The sequence below is a fragment of the Condylura cristata genome, unplaced genomic scaffold, assembly GCF_000260355.1.
Source record: "Condylura cristata isolate star-nosed mole 26May11 unplaced genomic scaffold, ConCri1.0 scaffold00011, whole genome shotgun sequence".
NCBI lineage: Eukaryota > Metazoa > Chordata > Mammalia > Eulipotyphla > Talpidae > Condylura > Condylura cristata.
Genome location: NW_004567112.1, coordinates 14,765,636 through 14,787,268, shown reverse-complemented (window position 1 = coordinate 14,787,268; position 21,633 = coordinate 14,765,636). Strand labels below are relative to the sequence as shown.

Sequence of the window (21,633 nt, the reverse complement as noted above, 5' to 3'; positions counted from 1 at the left end):
GAACATAGAAAAGAGTTTATCAGAGAAAAGATTATACCCACTAGAAGTCCCTCACACCCACTGTGAACCTGAAACGTGGGGTGCTCACTCACCTGGAAGTGCTTGGGGATGAGATGCCGATGTGGAGGCTGAAATCAGGGGAGACTGCTTGGAGGAGGTGGAGATTTGAGCCCGATCAAAACTTATGTATCATTTTTGGATTGGCAGAGGAGAAGTTGTTGGTCTGGAGAAAAGACCTTCAGGAAATACATGGGAAAGAGTAAACCTGGGTGTCTTTGGAACTTAGGTGTTTATATGAGGACAGCTCAGAAGTTTTGTTTTCTTTGGGAATTTGCCTTTCAACTGAAGCTTATTTTAGTTTTTGTCCCAAAGCAGTAAAACCCTTCTAAACATTTTAGGAATAGGAAACTTCAATCTTGATACAACTTTCAGTGTTTTGGTTTTTACTTCTGTACATCTGTACATTTCTATTTTTATAGAGTTATACCCAAAGGAATGGGAGTATTGTGTTCATCCTTGGTGGTTCCTTGTTCTGATCATCATCTTAATGGCAGAATAACATTCTTTACAGTGATGATGCCATTATTTTCTTAATTTTTAAAATGTTGGATTTTTTTTTTACAATGTATTTGCTATTATAACGATGTGTTTCTTTCCACATACAGCTCTCCCTATATTTTGGATCATTTCTTGAGGACACATTCTCAAAGTTACAGTTACTCAATGAAGGGTATAAATGATTTTATGGCCTTAAAGTCTTTTGGAAAACACATTGGCAATATGTTTCAAATTTTAGTACTGCCAGCAACAAATGAGGGAACCCTTTAACTGAAGCCTCACTCATAATAACTACTTTTAATTTTTTAAAGGTCTGCTTTACTAAATAAAATCAAGAGCTGCTTTGCTTTATTCTCCCCAAATTTTCATTTCCCCATGTTTGCTTTAACTTTTTATTCCTCATTTGCAGCCAGTCTGTTCATGGTTTAGCCAGAAGCTCCACTGAGTCCTTTTAGTGCAGGAAAGAAAATAAAAGGATAAAATGGGAGGAACTTTTGCAAATGTTCCCAGCAGATAGTATTTTGAAAACCATTTGTAGTAGTATTTTAGTTTAAGGAAAAATGTATACAAGAACAGAGGATGTAGTGAAACCAACTCCAGTTCCAGGGGAAAAGTCTTCACTTTCTCTTGGTGTCTCTGGGACTTACCTGTGAAACAAATGCCACTAGAAAACAGACTAATACCTGCAGTCCCCTCCTTCTAGAGTCGAGGAGGTCTCATTCTTTCTTGCAAACATCTCTGCAGGTGACCAGTGTCCCAGAAGACCAGATCCTAGTTGCTGTGTTCCCTGGCCTCCCCACTTCTGCAGAGCTCTTCATCCTGCCCCCCAAGAACCTGACAGAGAGGAGGAAAGGCAATGAGGAAGACCTGGAACAAGTAAGTGAAAGAGCATGTGGCTAGGATGCTTGTCCACACCTCAGATTCCACTACCAGCCCAAAGGGGAGGCAGCTCTCTCCCTCGCCCATCAACTCACCTTTCTTGAGCCAAGGTCCAGGGTTTGAGGACAGTTACCCTCACTCAGAACACACGTGCTTGCGTAGACAGGAAGGTTCAGCCACAAAGAAGGATGGACACCCTGGCATCATTCGTTCCAACACTGGTATCTCCACAGATCTGGGGCCTCACCCAGTGACTTGTCATGGGGTCACGGAAGATTGGAGGAAGAGAGAAATGTGCGTTCCCATATCTGTTTCTGGGCAGATTTGCTTCTTGTACTTAAAGATCCTAGTCGTTGTCTCAGTTCTGCTTCTGAGGGTAAAATGAATGAACTGCTTTGAATCTTCATGTTTCTTGGGAGAGAGAGAGAGAGATTACCTGGTCTTGCTTTGACTGAGGAAGCAGCATTTCCAGAAGGGCCTGTGAGTTACTATCTTATCACATGAGTGTTTGGGTCCTGTGATCTGCACACGATGTCAGAAGTGAAGGAGAGGGCACAGCCCGTGGTCCTCCCTCCAGCACCATCTGCTCCTTCTGGGGACTTACCTGGTGCACTGGCTCCACCCTGCCCCCTCCCCTGATGCTAAATCAGGAGAAGTAGAAATCAGTGAGAATGAGGCTGCTGGAAATGGACGTTCATGAAATACACTTGTTCCCATGTAAAGCAGTCATTGTCTCCCCAGGGTGCCTCTGCTCCTCACCCGGCTGCTGCCCGCTCCCCATGTCCATCCACCCCATAGATGCCAGCACAGCTAGTGCCTCTGGAAAACAAAGCAGATTCATGCATGGCAGGGTTGTGTATTGACGCTGGCCAGAATAAATGCAGCCTCTCAATGCATACATCACTTTTACAAGACCTCTTTATTCTGAAATAGCAAGTGGCATGTGTGAACTATATTTGGAAGCTACAATATCCATCCATTTAGATAAATAGGTAATTAACGTGATGAATAGCAGCTGTGATATTAAGGCGCATACAGCGAGATAAGAGTTAGGGACAACAGCCCAAGTCTGCCTTAGCTTTCATGTGGGAATTACAGAGTGATTAAATCGATGTTATGTGTTCTAAGACTTGCTGGGGAAAAGTAAAGAGGAAAAATTATCCCATAAAAAGGAAACAGCTTCTGCTTTGATGTTTTCCTGCCATTGTCTCTGGGAGAGTGAGCCCGGGACGGCAGCGCCTCTCTAACCTGGCGTATCACTTGATAAGTTTAAAAACTAACGAAGGCTTGATGTCTTACACTGGAACCCACGACTGGTCATTCTATGTTAAATTACAAAGTCCTGGATGAAAGAGCTGTGGACTCAGTGTTGAATAGAACACCAGTCAGTTACCAACTTGAATTTAATGGGTGACTTTAGGCACCCCTTTCTTTAGATACCTGATCACTCCCCTTGGGTATTAGTAGATAAGACCACCTGCTTCCTCAACTTCTTGACAGGGCCCCAAAGGCTATGAGACCCCCACTCACTGATAAAAAGATTCCAGTAACCGTCCTCTCACTTGGGGCCACTGACCTTAGTTTCCTACTCCACGAGTGAGATTGTCACACATCATGTCTTCTAGCCAAGCTCTCTTTTTTCCCTCCAGATCGTGGAAATGCTGTTCAATGCTCTAAACCAAAACTTGGTGCAGTTTGAGCTGAAGCCAGGGGTTCAAGTCATTGTGTATGTCACCCAGCTGACACTAGGTGAGTGCTTGTGGGGATTGAGGAGGAACAGACTCAGTGATCTGTTATCTGGTGTGAAAGGAAAGGAAATAAATAATCAACAAGCCCGTCTTGAATATCTGAGAGAAGCTTCTACGACAGGATTCTCATGTAACGGTGGCTCAGAAAGATTAATCACATCTTGCTCATCACATCTTTCTAAGACTTTCCCCTGAGGTGGCAAGAGACCATCCTGAGGAGTCTTTCTATGCAGCCCCTGATGATCTTGGGGAAACCTAAAATTGCTCTGGGGCTTGGCTTTATGAATTTTACATCTGTAATAGTTGGGATCATATTAGTTGTCAGACTCTCTTCATTTCTAACATTCTCAGATTCCTTAAACCTAACCAGAAAACGTTAAACTCCCTTCAATTCATAATTGTAATTCTAAGTGGAGAGGGCAGGCAACCTCAGGTAGTTGGTTGATTTGTGAAAGAAATAAAAAAGCATGTCCCATTCAGATCCAGTTCTGGTTCTCTGGGAAAATCTATTAGATAATTGTTGATAATATAGAATGTCACAAATGCCAAGATTCCAGGTGTGTTCCTCAGTATTGTCTTTCCCCAACAGTTAAAGGAGGAGATCGAGACATTGCATCAGCATATAACCCAGAGTCCCCACTGGGCCACCTGTAATCATGCTGACGGGTACTCAGGCTCTCTTTGGGAAAGAACAATCAAGCCCCCTTCCATCCCCTGTAGCTGAGCATGCTTAGTCTGCATCAACAGCAAGGCTCCCCAGGCAGAGCGAAGGAGTTTGCATTCCTGAGAAACAGTGGTCAAGGATGGCATTCTTATTGCTGTCCAGCTTGTCACACTCACTAGCTTGGAGAGCGATTAGGGACCAAGTATGGAGATGGAGGCCAGCTGGCCTCCTCCAGTAAATACTCCCTCCAACCAGTTTCTTCCATGTGAACATGTCTCTTCTTTCCTCCCAGCCCCTTTGGTGGACTCCAGCGCTGGCCACAGCAGCTCAGCCATGCTCATGCTCTTGTCAGTGGTATTTGTTGGCCTGGCTGTGTTTTTGATCTACAAGTTTAAGAGGTATGTGCTGTTACCACTCAATTTTGATCTCAGGCTAGATTCATGGGGGAACTGATTCTTCTGATAAACCCCATTTCCAAATATGTGTAGCAATTCTCCTTGAAGCTCTTTTAGCCATTGGAGAATATCAGGAATGGCTGAGAGTCAAGGGAAATATGTGTTTAAGAATATGAACTCTACCCGCTTGATAGGTATGAGTTAGGAAAATGAAGGGTAACCTGTGAAATCAATTTATTCTCTTTCAGAGAAGTATACAAAGTATTTCAAGCCTCACCTAAATTTCTAAAGTAAGGTGTCAAATACTTAAGTGCTTTTCTGTTGTTCTTGATGGTCAAGTAGAGAAAATGCTGCTAAAATCTGGTGTGACTCTCTATGGACACACACACACACACACACACACACACACACACACATTGCAGTTATCTAGTATCTGTTCAAATTTCCATGCTAACAAGATTCAACCTTTATCCCTCTCCATCTCTTTCCTGTTTCTAAAGGGAATTTGATTAGGAAAATTAAACTCAACATGCATTCACAAATTATTTTTGAAGGGCACAAGAGGAATGTTATAACAGAATGTTTATTCAAAAACCATTAAATCATTAATTCTGTACATTTTTATGATATTGTAATACTTCAGCAAAAGGTTTTCCTTGAGTGTGAACTCAATTTTAACTCGAGTTTGATCTAGTTTTTACTTCTCAGGATTTGTAACCTTGGACAGTTAAACTTGCCTCCTTAAGTCATAATTTCTTCATCTCTTACATGAGGAAGATAATACTGCTTTATAGATTTGTTGTTTATTTTAAATATAATAGCATTACCTGATCTACATTGATCAACGTGGTAAATTATTTAAAATAACATATCCACAGCATACACTTGGATAGGCTCATAAACACCCTATCAGTGACATAAAGGCATGCTTCCTAGGAACCTTGGGCAAAGTGAAAATATCATTAATTATTGTCAGATGAGCCTTGAAAATATAAGCTTTGAGGAGCTGCAAGAACTTTCTAGGCACAAAAGTCAATGCCTTGGGATTTGAGAAGGGTTCTCTGTAAAGGTGCTTTATCCTTTACCCCGTCCATGCTCTAACACCCTGTCTTTAGCATGAAAGCACAATGTTACTCAATATCATGTCAGCCTTACCCCCCCAAAAAAGCATGGGCCCTTCAAAATCCTCCAGTACAAAGACAAAAGTAAAGTTAGCCTTCACAGTTGATTTATAGGCCAGTATGTGAGTTTGTGTCCTCTTGGACCAAGACATGCCCTTCCCATATTCCCTTGGGTGGGGGGTGTGACAGCGTTAGATATTGAAGAGTCAACACAGAAACAGCCTGGTTAAGACAGTGCCCATTTACTGTTCACTTGCAAAGAACAATTCACTTTTATGCAGAGCAGAGTTTCATTAATCCAAGGAATTCATTGTGGGCAAGCATTGTAGTTGCAGGCCTTAAGGATTAATTCAGCCAAGTTGATCATCTGCTGGCTCCTGGCAGGCCATGGCTTCAGAGGACAAGGGTCAATAAAAGTCCTGAAAAAAGCCATTTGCTTCATATGGCTTTAAATCACAGCAAGACAGAGATTTCTGTTTTTATATTTGCTGCTAGAGGCCATCAACTGTCAATTTATTAATTCAGGCACCTCTAAATGTAGACACCTTCATTGTGGAGTGCAGACCAAGTGAGACATCTCTGAACATTCTGTCTCTTGTCCTCAAACATCAGCCAGCCTCTTCTATGCCCCTGACAGTGAGTCAAGTAACTAAGTCTGTGGGAAAACAAGCACCAGTCTAGCTGGATTAACAGCAGAGTCAGGAAAAAGTAACAAGTCATCAGTTCCTTTTCTCTCCTACGCCCCTCTCCTGGAAGTTCGCTTCCAGTGCTCATGCCTTTGTGCTGAGGTCCTGTTGGGTGATCTGTTTCCTAGCTGTCCTTTCCCTCCTCATCCCCTGGAACTGACTGTTGGATACATCAAAGATGCTTGGCTGACTAACTGAAGGTCAAGTTCTAATTCCCGACACCCAGTCTCTTATGCTTCTTCCATTACTGTCCAGTAGGTGAAAATTCTCCTTAATCTGAATTGTCCAACACAGTAGCCACTAATATGACTGAGACACTGAAGTATTTATTTTATTTAACTTTTATCAATTTACATATATATATCCACACCTGGCTAGTAAACACACAGTGCATTCTAGGGAAGGGAAGTTCTGTTTCTATCACCACTTCGCTGAGTTTTCAGACCCCACACTCTAATCACCAGCATTAACTGACTAAACTATTCATTTAATTAGCAAACATTTAGTGGGTGCCCACTGGGGAAGGCACTAGAAATGGCCCACTCCCCCAAGTGGTCACTCATACAGGGAAGGAGAATAGAGCAGCCATAATCTCCACGCTTCATTTTAGCTGATAGCACCCTGTCTCATATTTCACCTTGTTCCTGTATAGCAATGGCTATTTTCTGATGTCTTAAGCAATGAAACTAAAAATCACCATGAAATGACTCTTATTTTCTAAAAACTCTAACAACACCATCTTTCTATGTTCCAGACTGATTTTTTTTCCCCTGATTATCCAACAAGACTTGAGCTTTTATGCTTCTTACAATCTTGTCTTCAGCGGGATTTTCATAGTAGTCAAAAGCCTACTTTGCTACCTCTCAGTTTCTTCCCATGGGCTTCAAACAATTCTCATTGTTGGCACAAACAAATAAAAACAGCAGTTTTTATAGCAGACTTGGGTTTATGCATCTTATAAAAAACTTACGTGAATGTGTAGTGCAAGGCATAACTCCAAATTTCTTGATTTCCCACCTTTCTTATCTGCAAAAGGGAGGTTTATTCTTGACACAGACTCAGTAGTCACACAGGTGTGTGTGTTATGAAATTGGAGCAATTTCACAACTTTTTCAATATGCTGCAAACGGTAACATAAAACCTATTCCCTGTCAAACATTTGTTTTAAGATGTTGAAAAAAAGAGGTCTGTTTTAGAGATTGCACTAAAGTGAACGATCGTTATAAGGGCAAACTGAGCCAAGACATGTTAGGCATCAGCAGGCAAGCAGCAAAGGGGAGACATTGGCCTGAGGTTCCTTCTGGAGCACACGGACTTGGCCTGACTGCCTGCAGCACCCAGTAGACAGACAGGTGATCCCAATATCTGAGAAGAATATGTACTTTTACGATTGGAAGAAATCTAAATCGTTAGGCTGCCTTTCTACTTCGGTAAGAAGAAAGGAAGAGCCTGCATGAATTTTTAATCCCACACATTTAGAGAGTCTGCTGTTTGCTGCCTCTCATAGACTCTGTGCAGGTTCTTGTAAATTATCTTGATGTGGTTTAGACCCAGAGGAGTCACGGGAGTGTATGGAAAGCAGCTGTTAAAGCCACAAAAACCAGACCTTAAGGAAAGAAAGAAACAATTCCATGTCTTAAACTTACATCTCCCTGGGCATCTGGTTCTCTGGCCTATGTTCCTTGGCCTCGTGGTCAAGTGTCTGGTGACCCGTCCCTTTTCTCTGACACTGTCCTGAGCTCTTACTAGTATCGCCCTTCTCCCTCTCCACTCAATACTCCTAATTGCCTAAATTTGGCTCGCCCTGCGCACTTAATCTGAATTTACTCTTGCCCCATCTAGGAAAATCCCCTGGATTAACATCTATGCTCAAGTCCAACACGACAAGGAGCAAGAGATGATTGGGTCAGTGAGCCAAAGTGAAAATGCCCCCAAAATCACACTCAGTGACTTCACCGAGCCTGAAGAACTGCTGGACAAAGAGCTGGACACCCGGGTCATAGGTACGTCTGCAGGCACTGCGAGGCCCCCAGGTCTCTGTCTTCTGAACACAAGGCCACAATGTACTTGGCAGCTGCAGCATGCAAGGCGGGGATGGGGTGGGGAACAGCTGGCAGCAGTGACACAGTCATGTTTTAAAATCTCTCCCCCTCCTCTGGCCATACAAAAGTGGGTGGGTCCCTCACCTCCTTTAAAAGTACATAGCAAAAGAAAATAGAATAACAAGATATCCTACTGAATGGGAGAAAACATTTTTACACATCACTCAACTCATAAAGGTTTCATATTCAAGGTATGTAAAAGTCCATAAAATTCAGCAATAGAAAAACAAGTAACCCAATTAACAAATGGGCAACCCATCAGAATAGATAATTCACCAAAGAAGATATCCAGAAGATCCAAAATATATGTGGAAAGTGTTCATCATTGTTTTTAATAAGGAAAACATAGGTCAAAACCACAATGAAATGTATTATGAGTTGGCACATGTTAAGAAAGAGCTCAACACATGCTAGAGAGGATTTAAAGAAAAAGGAATCAGCCGTGCTGAGAGTTGGTGGTGGGTACATCGTTGGTGGGAAAGTAAACCAAGAGGCCATTGTGGAAAGCGATCTGGATGGATCTCACAAAATTAAGATGCCCCGTACTAGGGCACCCATCCAAAGGATGAAAAAAACATGAGTTCACAGGTGGTGTTGTCTGCATCATAGCTGGGACATAGGAACACCAGAGACCCGCTCTCAGAGGACTGGACCGGAAGGCGTGGCACAGCCCCATGATGGAGCACTTATCAGTAATGAGGACAGAAAATGCTGCCAGGGACAGCCAAGTGGAAAGACTTCAAAGGATTTATGTGCAGTCAAGCAAACGCAGGGCATTTATGCAGCAACAGTTCTACAGAGTGAAATACCTACAAAAACTAGGGTACACGGAGGTTTCTGAGGTCAGAGGAAGGGAGGAGGGAGAAGGGGGCAAAGGATGGAAGAGTGATGGTGTGGGAGGTTTTTCAATTAAAGAACTATAAATATAAATAAATTGCAATGAAATTAAATTCCTCCTTCCCACTAGCCTCATTTCAAGGTCTCCACAGACACATGTGTTGGCCTAATAGTGCAGACACAGGACGCTTCTATAAAAATAAAAGGTAGATGAAGATCCACTTTTTAAAAAAAGTAGATCAGGATTGAATGTTGTGAGGTCAAGTTGGGCCCGGGGTGAAGCCAGCTACCCATTACCCACAACTGTTTAGCCTTTTCTTTACCTCAATAAAACAGAATCATTTTCATGCTCATTAATAACCACAGGGGGACAGCCTCTGGCCTTACAGAGCCCGGGACCATATCCTCACTCTGCATTCTTCTGGCTCTGTGCCTCCCATCACCCACATGCAATGCCAGGAATGGTTATTGGGACGGCCAGATGGGATCGCGTCCCCAGCACAGCGACTCCCACTGCCAGTGGTAGTCAGTGCTCGGACACCTTGGAGTTAAGAGCAGACCTACAGGCGACCCCACCTTGCTGCAGCTTTGGGGAACAGCAAAGGTTAGACCTCAGGAACGTGAACCAGTTTGCTCAGGGAGAAATCCAGGTGCCCAGCTGTCAAGGCCTCCACAGCACGCGTTGAAGGTGTTCAGTGTCTCCGCATCCTGAGGAATGCCTTACATTCTCTTCTCCGTCTGTCTTCTCTCTACAGGGGGCATTGCCACCATCGCAAACAGCGAGAGCACAAAGGAGATCCCCAACTGCACTAGTGTTTAATACCAACATGCCCCACGGTCAACCATCTTTCTGACTTTTTATTTTTGATGATTACTATTACAATGATGGACAAATGAAAGTGTCTTTTTTACCTTTTGTTTACCAAGGGCCCCTTCATAAATAGCAGGTAGATGCTTAGCTTTGGGAGGCAGAGGCATCTGAGCTGGTTGCAGTGAGACAAAAGAATAAGGTCTGTCTTTCTGCCCAGAGCAGAGGATGTGCCTGCCCACGGCCACCTTGCTTTCTTCTGCCATCAATAGCGCCAAGACTCTTTTTTTCTTGTGGTCTCCCTTTGTATGTTTAAAGTTGAGTTGGCTTTTCGTTCACCTCTCATCCCCTCAAGATCAGCCACACCTCCCCTCGGCGTACACACCTGAACCCCACATCATTTCCCAGTAGATCTGCAGGTGTAGGTTGGTGGGGAGTGATCTTAGCTGCAGGAAGCGAAACGTGCACCTCTAGGAAAGAGGCCCTGCCTCGTGCATGTCTTTAGTGAGGCTGCAGATGGCTTATTGTATATAGTTACAGTGTAAATAGCTTTTTATTTCCTAAAAAATAATTTAATGTTTAGTAAAAAAGAAAACAGAAAAAAGAAAGACGTGTGTGTGCGTGTGTGCGCGTGTCGGCTTATGCACTCACCCCCAGAGCTGACCAAGCCCAGGCCTGCTTGATGTGCTGGGTTCTGGGTGTGCTGCGGTTGTCTGTCACACTTAACTCTTGCATCTCCATGTCCACGCCACAGCCGGTTTCCACTAATGTTTAGAAAGGGGAACAGTGGAAGGCTTCTTTGGGACAACAGGTGAAGGAAGGATGACAGTGACCTCATAGAACATGGGGGGTTTTCTGTTTCATCAGCGTCATAGAAGAAGTGGTAAGAGGAAACCCACTAGAGATTTCAAAGTGAGACTCCAATGGGGAAACCATGGTCTCCTCCAAAAGGAAAACATGAGGCTATGTATCCGTCTAAGAAGCAGGTTCCCTTTCAAGAAGCCAGGCGATGGAGCTGAAATTGGCCATTATTCTGTCTTCTGTTTGGATTCCATGGAAACGTTCATGGGGACTGTTGGGCTGTCCTTAGCTCAGAGAAGTCCTCTGGGCTCCAGTTTAAGATTGGCGAGTGCCTCTGGGTATCGGAGGGGTTAGAGGTTGGCAGGGAAGTGGCATCTGTGGAATCACGAGTCCAGCAGTCCTGCAGGCCAGTGAGGGGACTAGCCTTTGCCGATATTAGTCAAAGATGATTTTAGCAAAGCTGTGCTATTTGCTTATCAGTTGTACACAAGTTCTTTAGCATCAGATGTCTGCCTACAGTTCTCTCCAGCTAGTTCTTGCCTCTGGAGCTCTCCAAGTCAGTCTTCGATCCAGCTCCCTACCCCTCCCACTTTGGCACATACCTGTTTTATCAGTGCAGTTACTGGAACACACACTATGGCACTGCTTTTATTTTCAGGCTCAGAAGGAGCTCACTTGCTTTGAAAAATGATGTACTGTGTGTATGTATGGCAGGAAAGCTGACTTTCATACCTATTAACTTTTGTGGGGTATTGGTCACAGGCTTCTCCGTGAGACACTGAGAAAATGTGATCTAGAGAAATCTGACTGGCTACAGCATAGATCAGGACTAGGTGCATTTCTGAAGATCCTGCTTTTATGTTTCAAGGGTTAAATGGGGCAGACAATTGCAATACTTGTACTGAACATTGGAATACAAATGCATGAGTCATATCTATATATACAGTATATGTACATATACTGTTCTTGGTTTTATTGTTCCATTTGAATATTTCTACTGTAAAAAAAAGACAGTGGTTTTGAAATTGTTGAAAATAAATGTATTTTTGTACATCAAAGTTATACACCTGGCTGAGATTTCTCTCTTTGGACAGTTTTCTTTATCTGTCTTATCAGTCAACTATTGCTGCAGTAATGCTTCATGGAAAAAAAAAATCCACATGGCTATACAAGATGATGTTTTGCTCGTGAGTCTTCAGGGTAGCTGTTGTTTGAGCTCCATCAGTGTTGACAGGCTCCCCTGGCCCGGTTTGGATGTGGCTTCCCTTGATTTAGTTTTACTCTATGAGATGTTATTATTGTGAAACCTGCAGCAACCCAGAGCATGCTTTGTCCTCCCCCCCCCCCAATGAGGGGTTATAGATTCCTAGTAAGACCAGTAGGACACACCCTCTCTAAAGCTTTGGCTCCGAGTGGTCACTCCATTCACCCTCACCTACATTCCACTGCCCAAAGAAAACCGCATGGGCAATTCCAACCATCACTGGGTTAGGGAAAGAGACAGCCTACGCGATTCTGTGCAGGACATTACTAAGTCACGTGAGAGAGGAGTGGCCGTATAACTCCAGTAGTGGACAACTTGGAACAGTGGGAACAGTGGTTGAGTCTATGATGCCCATTCATTTTCTAGGACTCTGTGGGGAGCTTTCATTAGATGTCCCATTTGAACTTCTAACTAAGTATCCCTCCCTAATGCCTGTGGCCAGAATTTCTGAACACATGTCTTGGTAACTGCCAAGTCTTTAAGTCTGACATCAGCTCCCAGGTTGAGTAGAAGTGGAAATCCAGCCAAGATCTTGAAGATTTCAGCAGGAAAACTGAAAAGAGAAGATGAAAGCAACCACACTATTATCCCTACCCGCCTTTTTTTCCTCTTTTTACCATTTTCAAGCTGTGTGATGCATCAAACAGTGACAAATCTCCTGTGTGGCCCACTGCTCAGTGAGGAATTTGCAAGGGTAAGTGAGTGGTTCTTCTCCGTTTTAGGTGAAGAAGGCCTATGATTGAAGGACCCAAAGTAAAGAATAAAAGTTGGATGATTTTATTCTTTTAGCATTGAAATATGCAATAAAATGCCACAGATCCCAGAAATCCAAAGACTCTAAAGCTTTGGCTGAATTTGCTATGTTATTTTAGTACTGACTGTCTTGGCCTATTCTGTAACCATATTTCCTGAACGCCAACTGAAGATACAGAACTAAACAAAGGTAGTTTTCTTTTGATATGTGTATGTGTTTCTAAATTATAAATCATTAAACTTTAACTTTTCTTGAGTCATGCTCAACTTAAAAAAAAATATGTTAAGTACCTTTCTCAAATATAGAGGTTGTTACTTCTGGTAACTCTAAAAGTAGTTTATTTTTCAGTCTGGTAGTTCATAACATGAACTGCCCGTTTTAAAGGGATTTCTAATGGTTTTGAACTTCCTAAATAAGGTAAAGTATCTAATATTCTTACCCCCATGTAGAGTGTCTAATCTTCTTACTTAGAATTTTCTAAATGCATTATTTTTGCTTTACGATGGGATCTGAGTTCCTCCCTCCCCAGTTAATTTTAAGTCTGCTTGGTGAAATTGTTTGAGCAGATAAGAAAAGGGCAGCGTGAAATCTGGCTGTAAAATGTGAGTCAGCGGCTCACTTGGGTTGAGCCAGGCTGTATAACACAAGTAGCCTGGGATCCGCATACTGGCATCAGAGATTTTTCAAGAGCCGGTAGGCAAAGGCATATGGCAGAATGGGGCTGATATGGTAGCTGCTTCTGTACATGTTTCTCATGAGTGGGGAGGACTCAGCATCAGAATTGTCTTCTGGAAGGCACCTCTGGCTCTGAGAAGTCAGCCTGCAGAAGTGCCCAAGGGCCAGAAGCCAGCGAAGAGCCCCAAAGAGATTTTCCCAAGGGTTCAGACATGCTCAAGGTTTGAGAGAATAACTATTCTCTCTGCCACGCTCTAGCAGCTCGGGGGTTTAGGCTGGGCATGCTCCAAGATTCCTTCATCTACAAAAGTAAGAATAGCTCTGAAGTTTGCTCATTTCCTCCTGGGCAACAGCTGTAAACTGGAGAATCTCCTGGTTGAGTTTTCTGGAACAAAAACACTAGTGGTCCAGTCGGTTGCGGGGTCATGCCTTGGAGTGGTTAAAGCAGGAATTAGGATATCTCTGTCAACCAATCGTTCTGGGCCAGTTTCCTTATTTATAAAGGGAAAACCTTGTATAGCATTCCTCACCAGCTAGTTTTTGTTTGTTTTCCCCCCCAGAGATGTGAAAAGCACATTGTTAATTCCCAAATTAAGGAGTGATGGATAGTGTGGGCAGTAGGAGGATTACTTCCATGGAGGAATAAATGGGCCTTGCTTGAGAAGGTGACTTTCCTAACATGATGTCGAGGTGAAGATAACCCATGTCCTCTTGATAGCAGTCAGCGTTCTCTGCACACATCTGTCCGCAGTCAGTGCGACGCGGGCTGCACAGGACCCAGCGGTTATGCCTCTGTGACCCCGTATGTATGACCTCCAGGAGTTTCCAAGTCTAACTTCCCAGTGTGCTCATTATTCAGGGGCTCGCAGCCCTCCAAGTGCCACTGTTCTCCTGACACACTTGTCCAGCAGCCTTGGCCTCACTGCGATGAAACAGGCCTCTCTACAGACAGCCAGGCTCCTGCTCCCAGAGAGGTGCTGCTCACCCTTACCAGGACTTGACCTTGGTCAGAGGGATGAAGGCCAGGGAGCCAACAGGCCCTGGGGATGCCAACAACGCACACCCCATATCCTGCCAAAGTCTCCCACCTGCTGCAAAGGTAGGCCCAGGGGAAGCCAGAGGGAGCCCAGTGATTACCTCTCACAAACGACTGCACTCGATGTCCCTTAACTTACTTAATTACTATTAGCTTTCCAGCAGTAAATGCCCTTTCAAATGCTCTTTGCCTCTGTGTCTTCAAACCATATATCACGATGAGTTGCAGGTTCATTCAGAAAAGAATCAATGGGACATTGTGTAGCACAGAAAGGGAGAACAGTGGCTGAAGTTCAATTTACCCAGAGACTCAGTGTCTCCATAAACCATGGAGCTCTTTTAATTATCTGGGGCTCAGAGGTGTACAATGACATAATCAGGGTCCAGTTTCCCTAGCTATAAATTTAGAGATAATGACATCTACCTCTCAGAATTGGAACCCAGATTAGATGAGGTAATTTGGGTAAACACACAAAATAGTGGTTGCTTGCCAGGACATGGAACTCGGAAGCTTTCGTTTTATGGTGCTGGGCCCATGTCCTCTCTCCTCTGTCCTTCCCGACCTCGAGTGATAAAAATTATCCCAGCAGTCACCAGGGCTGAATTCCCAGAAAAGAACTTGGAATTTTCTGGGAGACAGGCCATCTCCCTTTGCTACTGTCGAGCAGAAGGCAATTTTGGTTCAAACTCAGTATGTGCACCTTGATCACAAAGTCACCACCGCTATTACAGCACTGTCTGACATCCAGTTGATCAGCCCTCCCTTGGATCATCTGGAAAGGACCAGAGCTAGACGCTGCTAGGCAGGACTGGCAGGAATGCCTCAAAAAAAAAAAAAAAAAAAGTCTGAGGCTCTCAGGTCATGAAACACACTCACACCCATCAAATGTGCAGAGGCCCTGGAAGTAACCAGGTTACTGGTACAAAAATTATTTGGCTTTACTTGTTTTTGATTTTTTTGTGTGTGCCAGTGTTTATAACAGGACCTGCTTCTTGTTTACTCTTCCTGCTTTTACTAGCCTTCTGTGATGTTCCTGCAGCCCTAGGGTCGAGGGCCTGGCAAAGTCTGGACCACTTGCTACACCTTCACACAATGAAACATAATCATAAAAGTAAAACTACTTCTACTTATCTGGAGGCACCAAGGGCTGGGTTTCTTGCTTTCAGTGCATGACAGCTCAAGGAGACCTCTCAGAGTGAGCAAGAGATGCAGCTTCTCTTCAAGATGTCAGCAAAGAATGAGGAAAATAGATCATGACAGGTTCACAAGCCATCTGTCACAATGGCTTAGTCCCCAGGGAACAAAGCTGCTTGCAGCTATTAGAAATGAACCAGATAAGTGGGACCTTCAGTGATTTGCTCCTGCAAAGTATGTGGTCTGGTCTCCAAAGAACAGAGACTTCTTCAGCTGGAATGTCTGCATCCTCTGTGCTGGGCCTTCTCCCTCCAAAAAGACCCCCCTTCTCTTCCCTGGAGCTTCTCCAGAAGCAGGGTCTTTTGGTGCTTATGATCCCTTGCAAAGAGCTATCACTCTCTGTATCCCAGGAACTGGCTGCTGTTAACTTTGCCAACCCAAGCATGGTGACTGAGAAAAGAGGACCTGCAAGAGACAGAATGGTTTGTCTTGTCACTGATCTGTCTTTCTTGGTTTCTAGGTAGAATCACCCGGGAAGCATATAATTGTCTCCATAAACAACACACCTGGTCCTGGGAGCATAGCAAGTTTTCTTGCACTGACCTTCCAAAATCATCTGGTTCGATTAGAGAATGCTTGGGCTACATCCATGGCAGCTGGGCCCTTTGGAAGGAGTGCCAACGGAAGAAGATGAGACAGGAGCCCAGAGAAATAAAGTCAATCTTTGTCAATTACAAAGCTCTACTTGACACTCTCTAGTTTCAACCTGTCAGTTTCCGATTCTCCTCTGTGAGGGTAAAATGCAGATGCTCCCCAGATTTCTAATCTATTTATAATGGTAACAAGACATCGCTAGGCAGTGTGTGCTCATCATGAGCTAATCATCCTCTGCTCTGCCTTGTGCCTCCTAATTAGTGGCATGTTGGTTGCCTACTGATCAAGCCGGAGCCTAATCCAGGCAGCAGGGAATGCAGGTGGGGGTGGGGGGAGAGCGCTGAGGCCTGTGCTCATGCTTTGGCAGACTTTGTAACAACAGGTGGCCTGCACACCTTGCCATGCAACACTTCCCTTTTTAAGAGGCAACCACCATTTCCATGGGTGTTAACAGGAACATACCAGGTCCCAGACATCTCTTGTCTGTCTAGGAGTACTTTCCAAAAGCTCGTGGCTTTTGGATATAGATCCAGCAAGTGACGTCAATAGATCCAGCAAGTGACGTCAGTAGAAGAAAAACGAATAATGGAACAGGCATATGTGGTTGATAATGGCACCGAACCCATTTCCATGCATTCAAAAATAGCTACTGTAAACTTGTTCTGGACACAGCAGCATCAGTGATCAAGACAAATTGAATAAAGTGACCATACCAACTTTGGGCCATGTCCAAATTGGGGCACCCGTAGGGTGAATGACAGTCACCAGGCTGCCTTCAGCAAACAAGACCATGTGGTCCCGTTGGCTTGAATTTCAGAGGAAGTTGAATTTTATGCTACATTGAGAAATTGCTCATGTTCCATTTATTCAATTTTTTCCCCTTTTCAAACTTTGCCCCAAAGATAGAACTCCAATTTTTGAGCCCTAACAGCAAATTCAGGAGAACCCCCCCCACCCACATTTGGGAACTCTGGGGAGTTCACTACAGGGCTGATGAACTACTACATCATCAGCGGCCCCTGAGCATAACTTTCTTTCACTGGCTTTATAGAGATAGTTTAAATATTATATCAGTTAGGTTCTTGGTTGAAGAAAACAGTTACTGTTGCTGGCTAGTGAAAGCAAAACTGGGTTTATGGGAAGGCCTCTTAGGAGCTCATGAAATTAACTCAAGGTTGGAGAACAGAGCTTGTAAAAAGTGGCATCTGAGAAAGTTTTCAAGGGATTCGAGCCAGAGGCTCTTTCCTGACAGAGGACATCTCATCAGCGAACTCCTTGAGAGGGAGAAACTTCAGTGTCTATGCTACCTAAGATTCAAAACACCAGATAAATTCACTAATTGGTAAAGTTTATGTCACAGGGCTCCTTCAGTGGTACAATGTTATATGGCACAATGAAACATAGACACCAGGGCTAACAAGAAGCAGATTGAATGTGCCAGTGTTGAGTCAGCGGATTCATACCCCAAGGCTGAGCCCCCTTTGTAGGAAGTCACTTCCAGTTTTGACAAGGTTCCGGGTGGGTTTGCCTTGGCAGCTGGACGTGCTCAGATACCACATGGCTACAAACCAACAGGTGAGTTGTATAGTTGCATACTAAGGGGTGAGAAAGAGTCAGTAGTCATGGGGCCTCCAAAGTCCATTGTGCCTCATGTTCTCACATGAAACAAGGTACACACCAGGAACTAAGCTGTCACCAGGGACTGAGCAAGAGGTTGTTTCTAAGGTCCCAGCCTGCTTATCTCAAGTAAACTTGCTGCACAATGACTGTCATCTGTTGAATTGTGCTTCCACCAAATTCATTTCTTGAAGTCCTAACCCCTAGGACCTCAGAATGTGGCTGTATTTGGAGAACCTCTTAAAAGATATTAGAGCTAAACTGAAGCCTTTACAGTGAGCCTTCAGCCCATATGACTGGTTTCCTTATAGGAAGAGAAAAGAGGACACAACGAAGTACAGAGGGGTGATCTTGTGAAGACACAGGGGGCACAGGTACCCACAGGAGAAACCAACCCAACCAAAACCACCTCTCACTTCTAGCCTCCAATTGTGAGAAAATGTTTGTTAATGTTTGCTTGTTTGAGACTTCCCCTAAGCAACATAGGTGAACTAAACAGTGAGAAAAATTCACTGGGGGAATAAACTCATAAGCATTGCTCTAAACTGGGAATAGACATAGGAGGAGAGATTGGGCTTTTCTGTTCTATTTAGGCTGCAGAGGGGCTAGCCCCCCACTCACCCCAAAGCGCATGAATGGTTGTGAAGGCAAAAGTGATCCCAGACAGAGAAGGAATATACGTGCAATAAACTTAACATGATTTTGAAAATCACCATCCTTTCAATATTTGTTGACCACACAGCTTTGGGCTGTATTGGGTAGTAAAGTTTCAGAGCTGAATACAGTGTTTCTAGGCAGTATCTCATAAGTTCTTTGTCACAAGAATTTTGCTGTATCACTAATTGCCTGGAAAGTAATTTTGCTGTAAAAGATAAAATAATTGGCTAAGTTTGGGTTTAGTTGCATGTTTCTTCTGGTCTGTGATGTCCCTGATGCTTTATTGAGTGCCCTAATGGTGGTTCTTTCACATTGTAACACTTTGTGGCAGGAAGTGGCCAAGACCTGGAAGCCCAGAGTAGAAGCCACGTTTCCCATAGGACTTTGGAGCTTCTAGAAATGAACATGTAGTTAGCAGGTGGACTGAGGGACACCCCGGAACCCCCAAACTTCTGTATATACTAGAGGGGTTCTGCCATCCACCATACCCTTAGTGTGGTGAAAGGAGTTGAATAGTATAGAAAGAAGAAAGGATAAGAGTTTCCCAAGGAAATACCCAGTTACCAACCCTCATGGATAAATGCCCATCCCAATAGGGTTGGACTGAGCAGAGCGGCTGAGGCCCCAAAACCTGCTACAAATCTAAGGCACCTCTGGTGGGAACCATGGAAAGAGGCATAGAGGTCAGCCCAGTCCAGCCTGGGATGGAGGGAGCAAAGTCAAAATGTAGATGGCAAGGGCTGCCACTATCGGCCTCCCCATGCGTCTCTCACCCACTTCTCTTTTAGGCATCTCTAGATGTCTCCCCTCTGCAGTCTCCATCCATGTCTCTGAAAACTGCTGCTGCAGCAAGTCCACAGCCAAGAAGCAAGTGAGCTCCTTTTCCTGAACATGTCACCCTACCTGGGTCTCTTCTCTGAGTCAAGCTTCTTGGGTCTCAGCTTGGCCCCTTATTACCCTCCTTAAAGAACAGGGAATGTGGAACTTCCTATTTATTTAATTTATTTTTTATTTATGCTTATGGAACTGAGGTACAGGCCAGAGGTGCAGGGGCTGTGAGAGGATTCACCAAAGATGGAGTGGGGAGCAAAGCAGGCAGATTGGTGAAGTACACTGCTGAGGGGAGCAGTGGGTGAGATAGGAGAGACCGGCTACGCCATGTGGGTCAGCTCCCTGTTGGGGATCAAACTGGTGTTGAAGTGGCTGCACCTAGCTTCATAGTGCTGTGCTTTAACTGGCTGGACCACCATGTGGGGCCCTGTGGAACCTCCCATCTTTATGGCGATGCCTATGTTACAGTGTGAGAAGCTTCCTCAGGGTTGCAAAGTTCAGTTCCATCCTGCATCCAGTGGGAAACTGGGAAACTGTGCTCATCAGGAACCTTGTAAACATTTACTTGGGGAGGATAGGCCGAGCTTGCCCCTTTGGCCACAGCTTCTAACTTGTGATAAACTGAAGGTCTCAGAGAACTGCCGAGTCCAACTCCACTGAGGGCTGACCAGCGCCTGAGTTCACTAGCTGCCTCTTACATGTGCGCAGCTTAGTGAACTTCTGGTTTTCTGGCACAGAAAACATAAGAATTTACACACTAATATTCTCACTTTCTAGTGTGCAATGTGCTGTCACTCATATTTCTCCTTTCGAGTAAGTTTTGTCAGTTTTTTCCCTATCAAGTTGAGGCTCAGGGCTGAGCTTCACATTTATAGAAACAGGAGCACCGCATCTGTGGAAACTAAACCGTCAAACCAAACTCCACCAATCATCTCTCTTTTATGACAAATTGCCTCACGGCCAATTAGCTTTGCGGCAGAAAAGCGGGCCTTAAGGAGCTTCCAGCTGAAACTACTGGAAGTGGAGGAGGTGGCCTCTCAGCATGGTGGAACTTCTAAGGTGCATTCTCGTAAGTGCTTGTTTAATTTATTATCATACATTTGGGGGGACAAAGTGCTTCATAATTGGAAAGAAGGTAACAGGGAGGCAGAAAAAAGTGAGCCCTCTCCCCTCTTAGGGTGCAGGTGAGGGTGAAAGTTAAAAGACTTTTCGCTGAGAATTACGACGACACTGGGTGTTTTTTAAATGTTGAGATCGGCTCAAGCTTCTCATGCCTATCTAGAATCTTCTGTCACTTTCTCTGCCTGGCAGAATGACAACTGTGTGAGGGAAAGGCAAAACTGGAGCGTGAATACGGTGGGGAGAAATAGAGTGTGCTTGGAGGTGTGGGGGTGAGAGAACTCACAGACAGCGGCAAACAGAGAGGGCGGAGGTATTGAAATAGCCCTCAAGAGAGCAGGGGCGAGACTGAGAGGCTGTGGAGAAGAAGGCCTGGAGCTGTCATGTTATGCTGCTTTGGGGGCTTGCTAACTTGGGGCACCCGTTTGCACCAGTGTCTTCGGGAGGCCTGGCCTTGGATAGGTACTGGGCCTTTGGCCCCGGATGTGTTCTGGCCTCTGCGTCTGCATTCCTGGGCTGGGCTGCTTTTCCTGGTCTTGACGGTGGGTCTAAATGGGTTTGTTCCAAGGAAGCCTGATCCATTTCCTTACCTACAACCAGCCTCCCAAACCTATCCGCTGGGCACGGAGTAGGGGCTCAGTTTTTAACTCTAGTAACTTAGGACCTTGATGAGGAGTTTTGGGTATGGACTGGAAAGACACCATGAAATAATAGATCAGGGATTTGGATTTATCGAAATATTGACCCTTTAATGTGTACATGACAAAGTTTACATTTTCTATGCTATTCCAAAAAGCATATGTCGATTTCATCATTTTAAAGGTAGATAAAAGTCACGTCAAGTGTTTATAATGGCTTTCTAGATCTAGTAGGCTTCTGGGTATTTCATTAGAGTCCCTTTTAAAAAACCTGGAAACCCATAATGAGATCAATACTGATAATTAGGCATAGTTTAAACAGGAACATTCATAGGTCAAAGATGGACGATTGTCTCATAAGAGATGGTGGTAGCAGAGCATCTGTGGAGAATGGTTTATTGGTTTTTATAAATGGAAAAAGAAACTGTAATTATTTAGGTCCTTTCAGAATGGGTATTAAAGATACATGAAATCACTGCTCACTGCTTGCCAAAGAAAGTGGCTCTGGATCGCTCTCTGCTCCTCTTTTATCTTACTCCTCTCACAAAAGTACAGGAAACCCTTTTGTTTAGCAATTTCGCTGGCAGCCTCCCATCAGCAAGTAATTTGCCATTGTTAACAAACGATGGAACAAAACACCACCAATTAAGGTTTT

The 21,633-nt window shown here is 44.3% G+C and overlaps 1 protein-coding gene across 1 annotated transcript in view; it reads left to right on the top strand.

Annotated features, from left to right (window-relative positions):
• The window catches only part of SORCS3 (sortilin-related VPS10 domain containing receptor 3), a 503,865-nt gene extending 492,310 nt beyond the window's left edge, over positions 1-11,555 (top strand). Inside the window, exons 23-27 of the mRNA XM_004680459.2 lie at positions 1,303-1,434; positions 3,087-3,186; positions 4,142-4,247; positions 7,894-8,054; positions 9,746-11,555. Of these exons, the coding sequence (XP_004680516.1) occupies positions 1,303-1,434; positions 3,087-3,186; positions 4,142-4,247; positions 7,894-8,054; positions 9,746-9,810 (564 nt within the window). The 3' untranslated portion in view covers positions 9,811-11,555. The remainder of the gene's footprint in view (positions 1-1,302; positions 1,435-3,086; positions 3,187-4,141; positions 4,248-7,893; positions 8,055-9,745) is intronic.
• Positions 11,556-21,633: the final 10,078 nt, after the last annotated feature.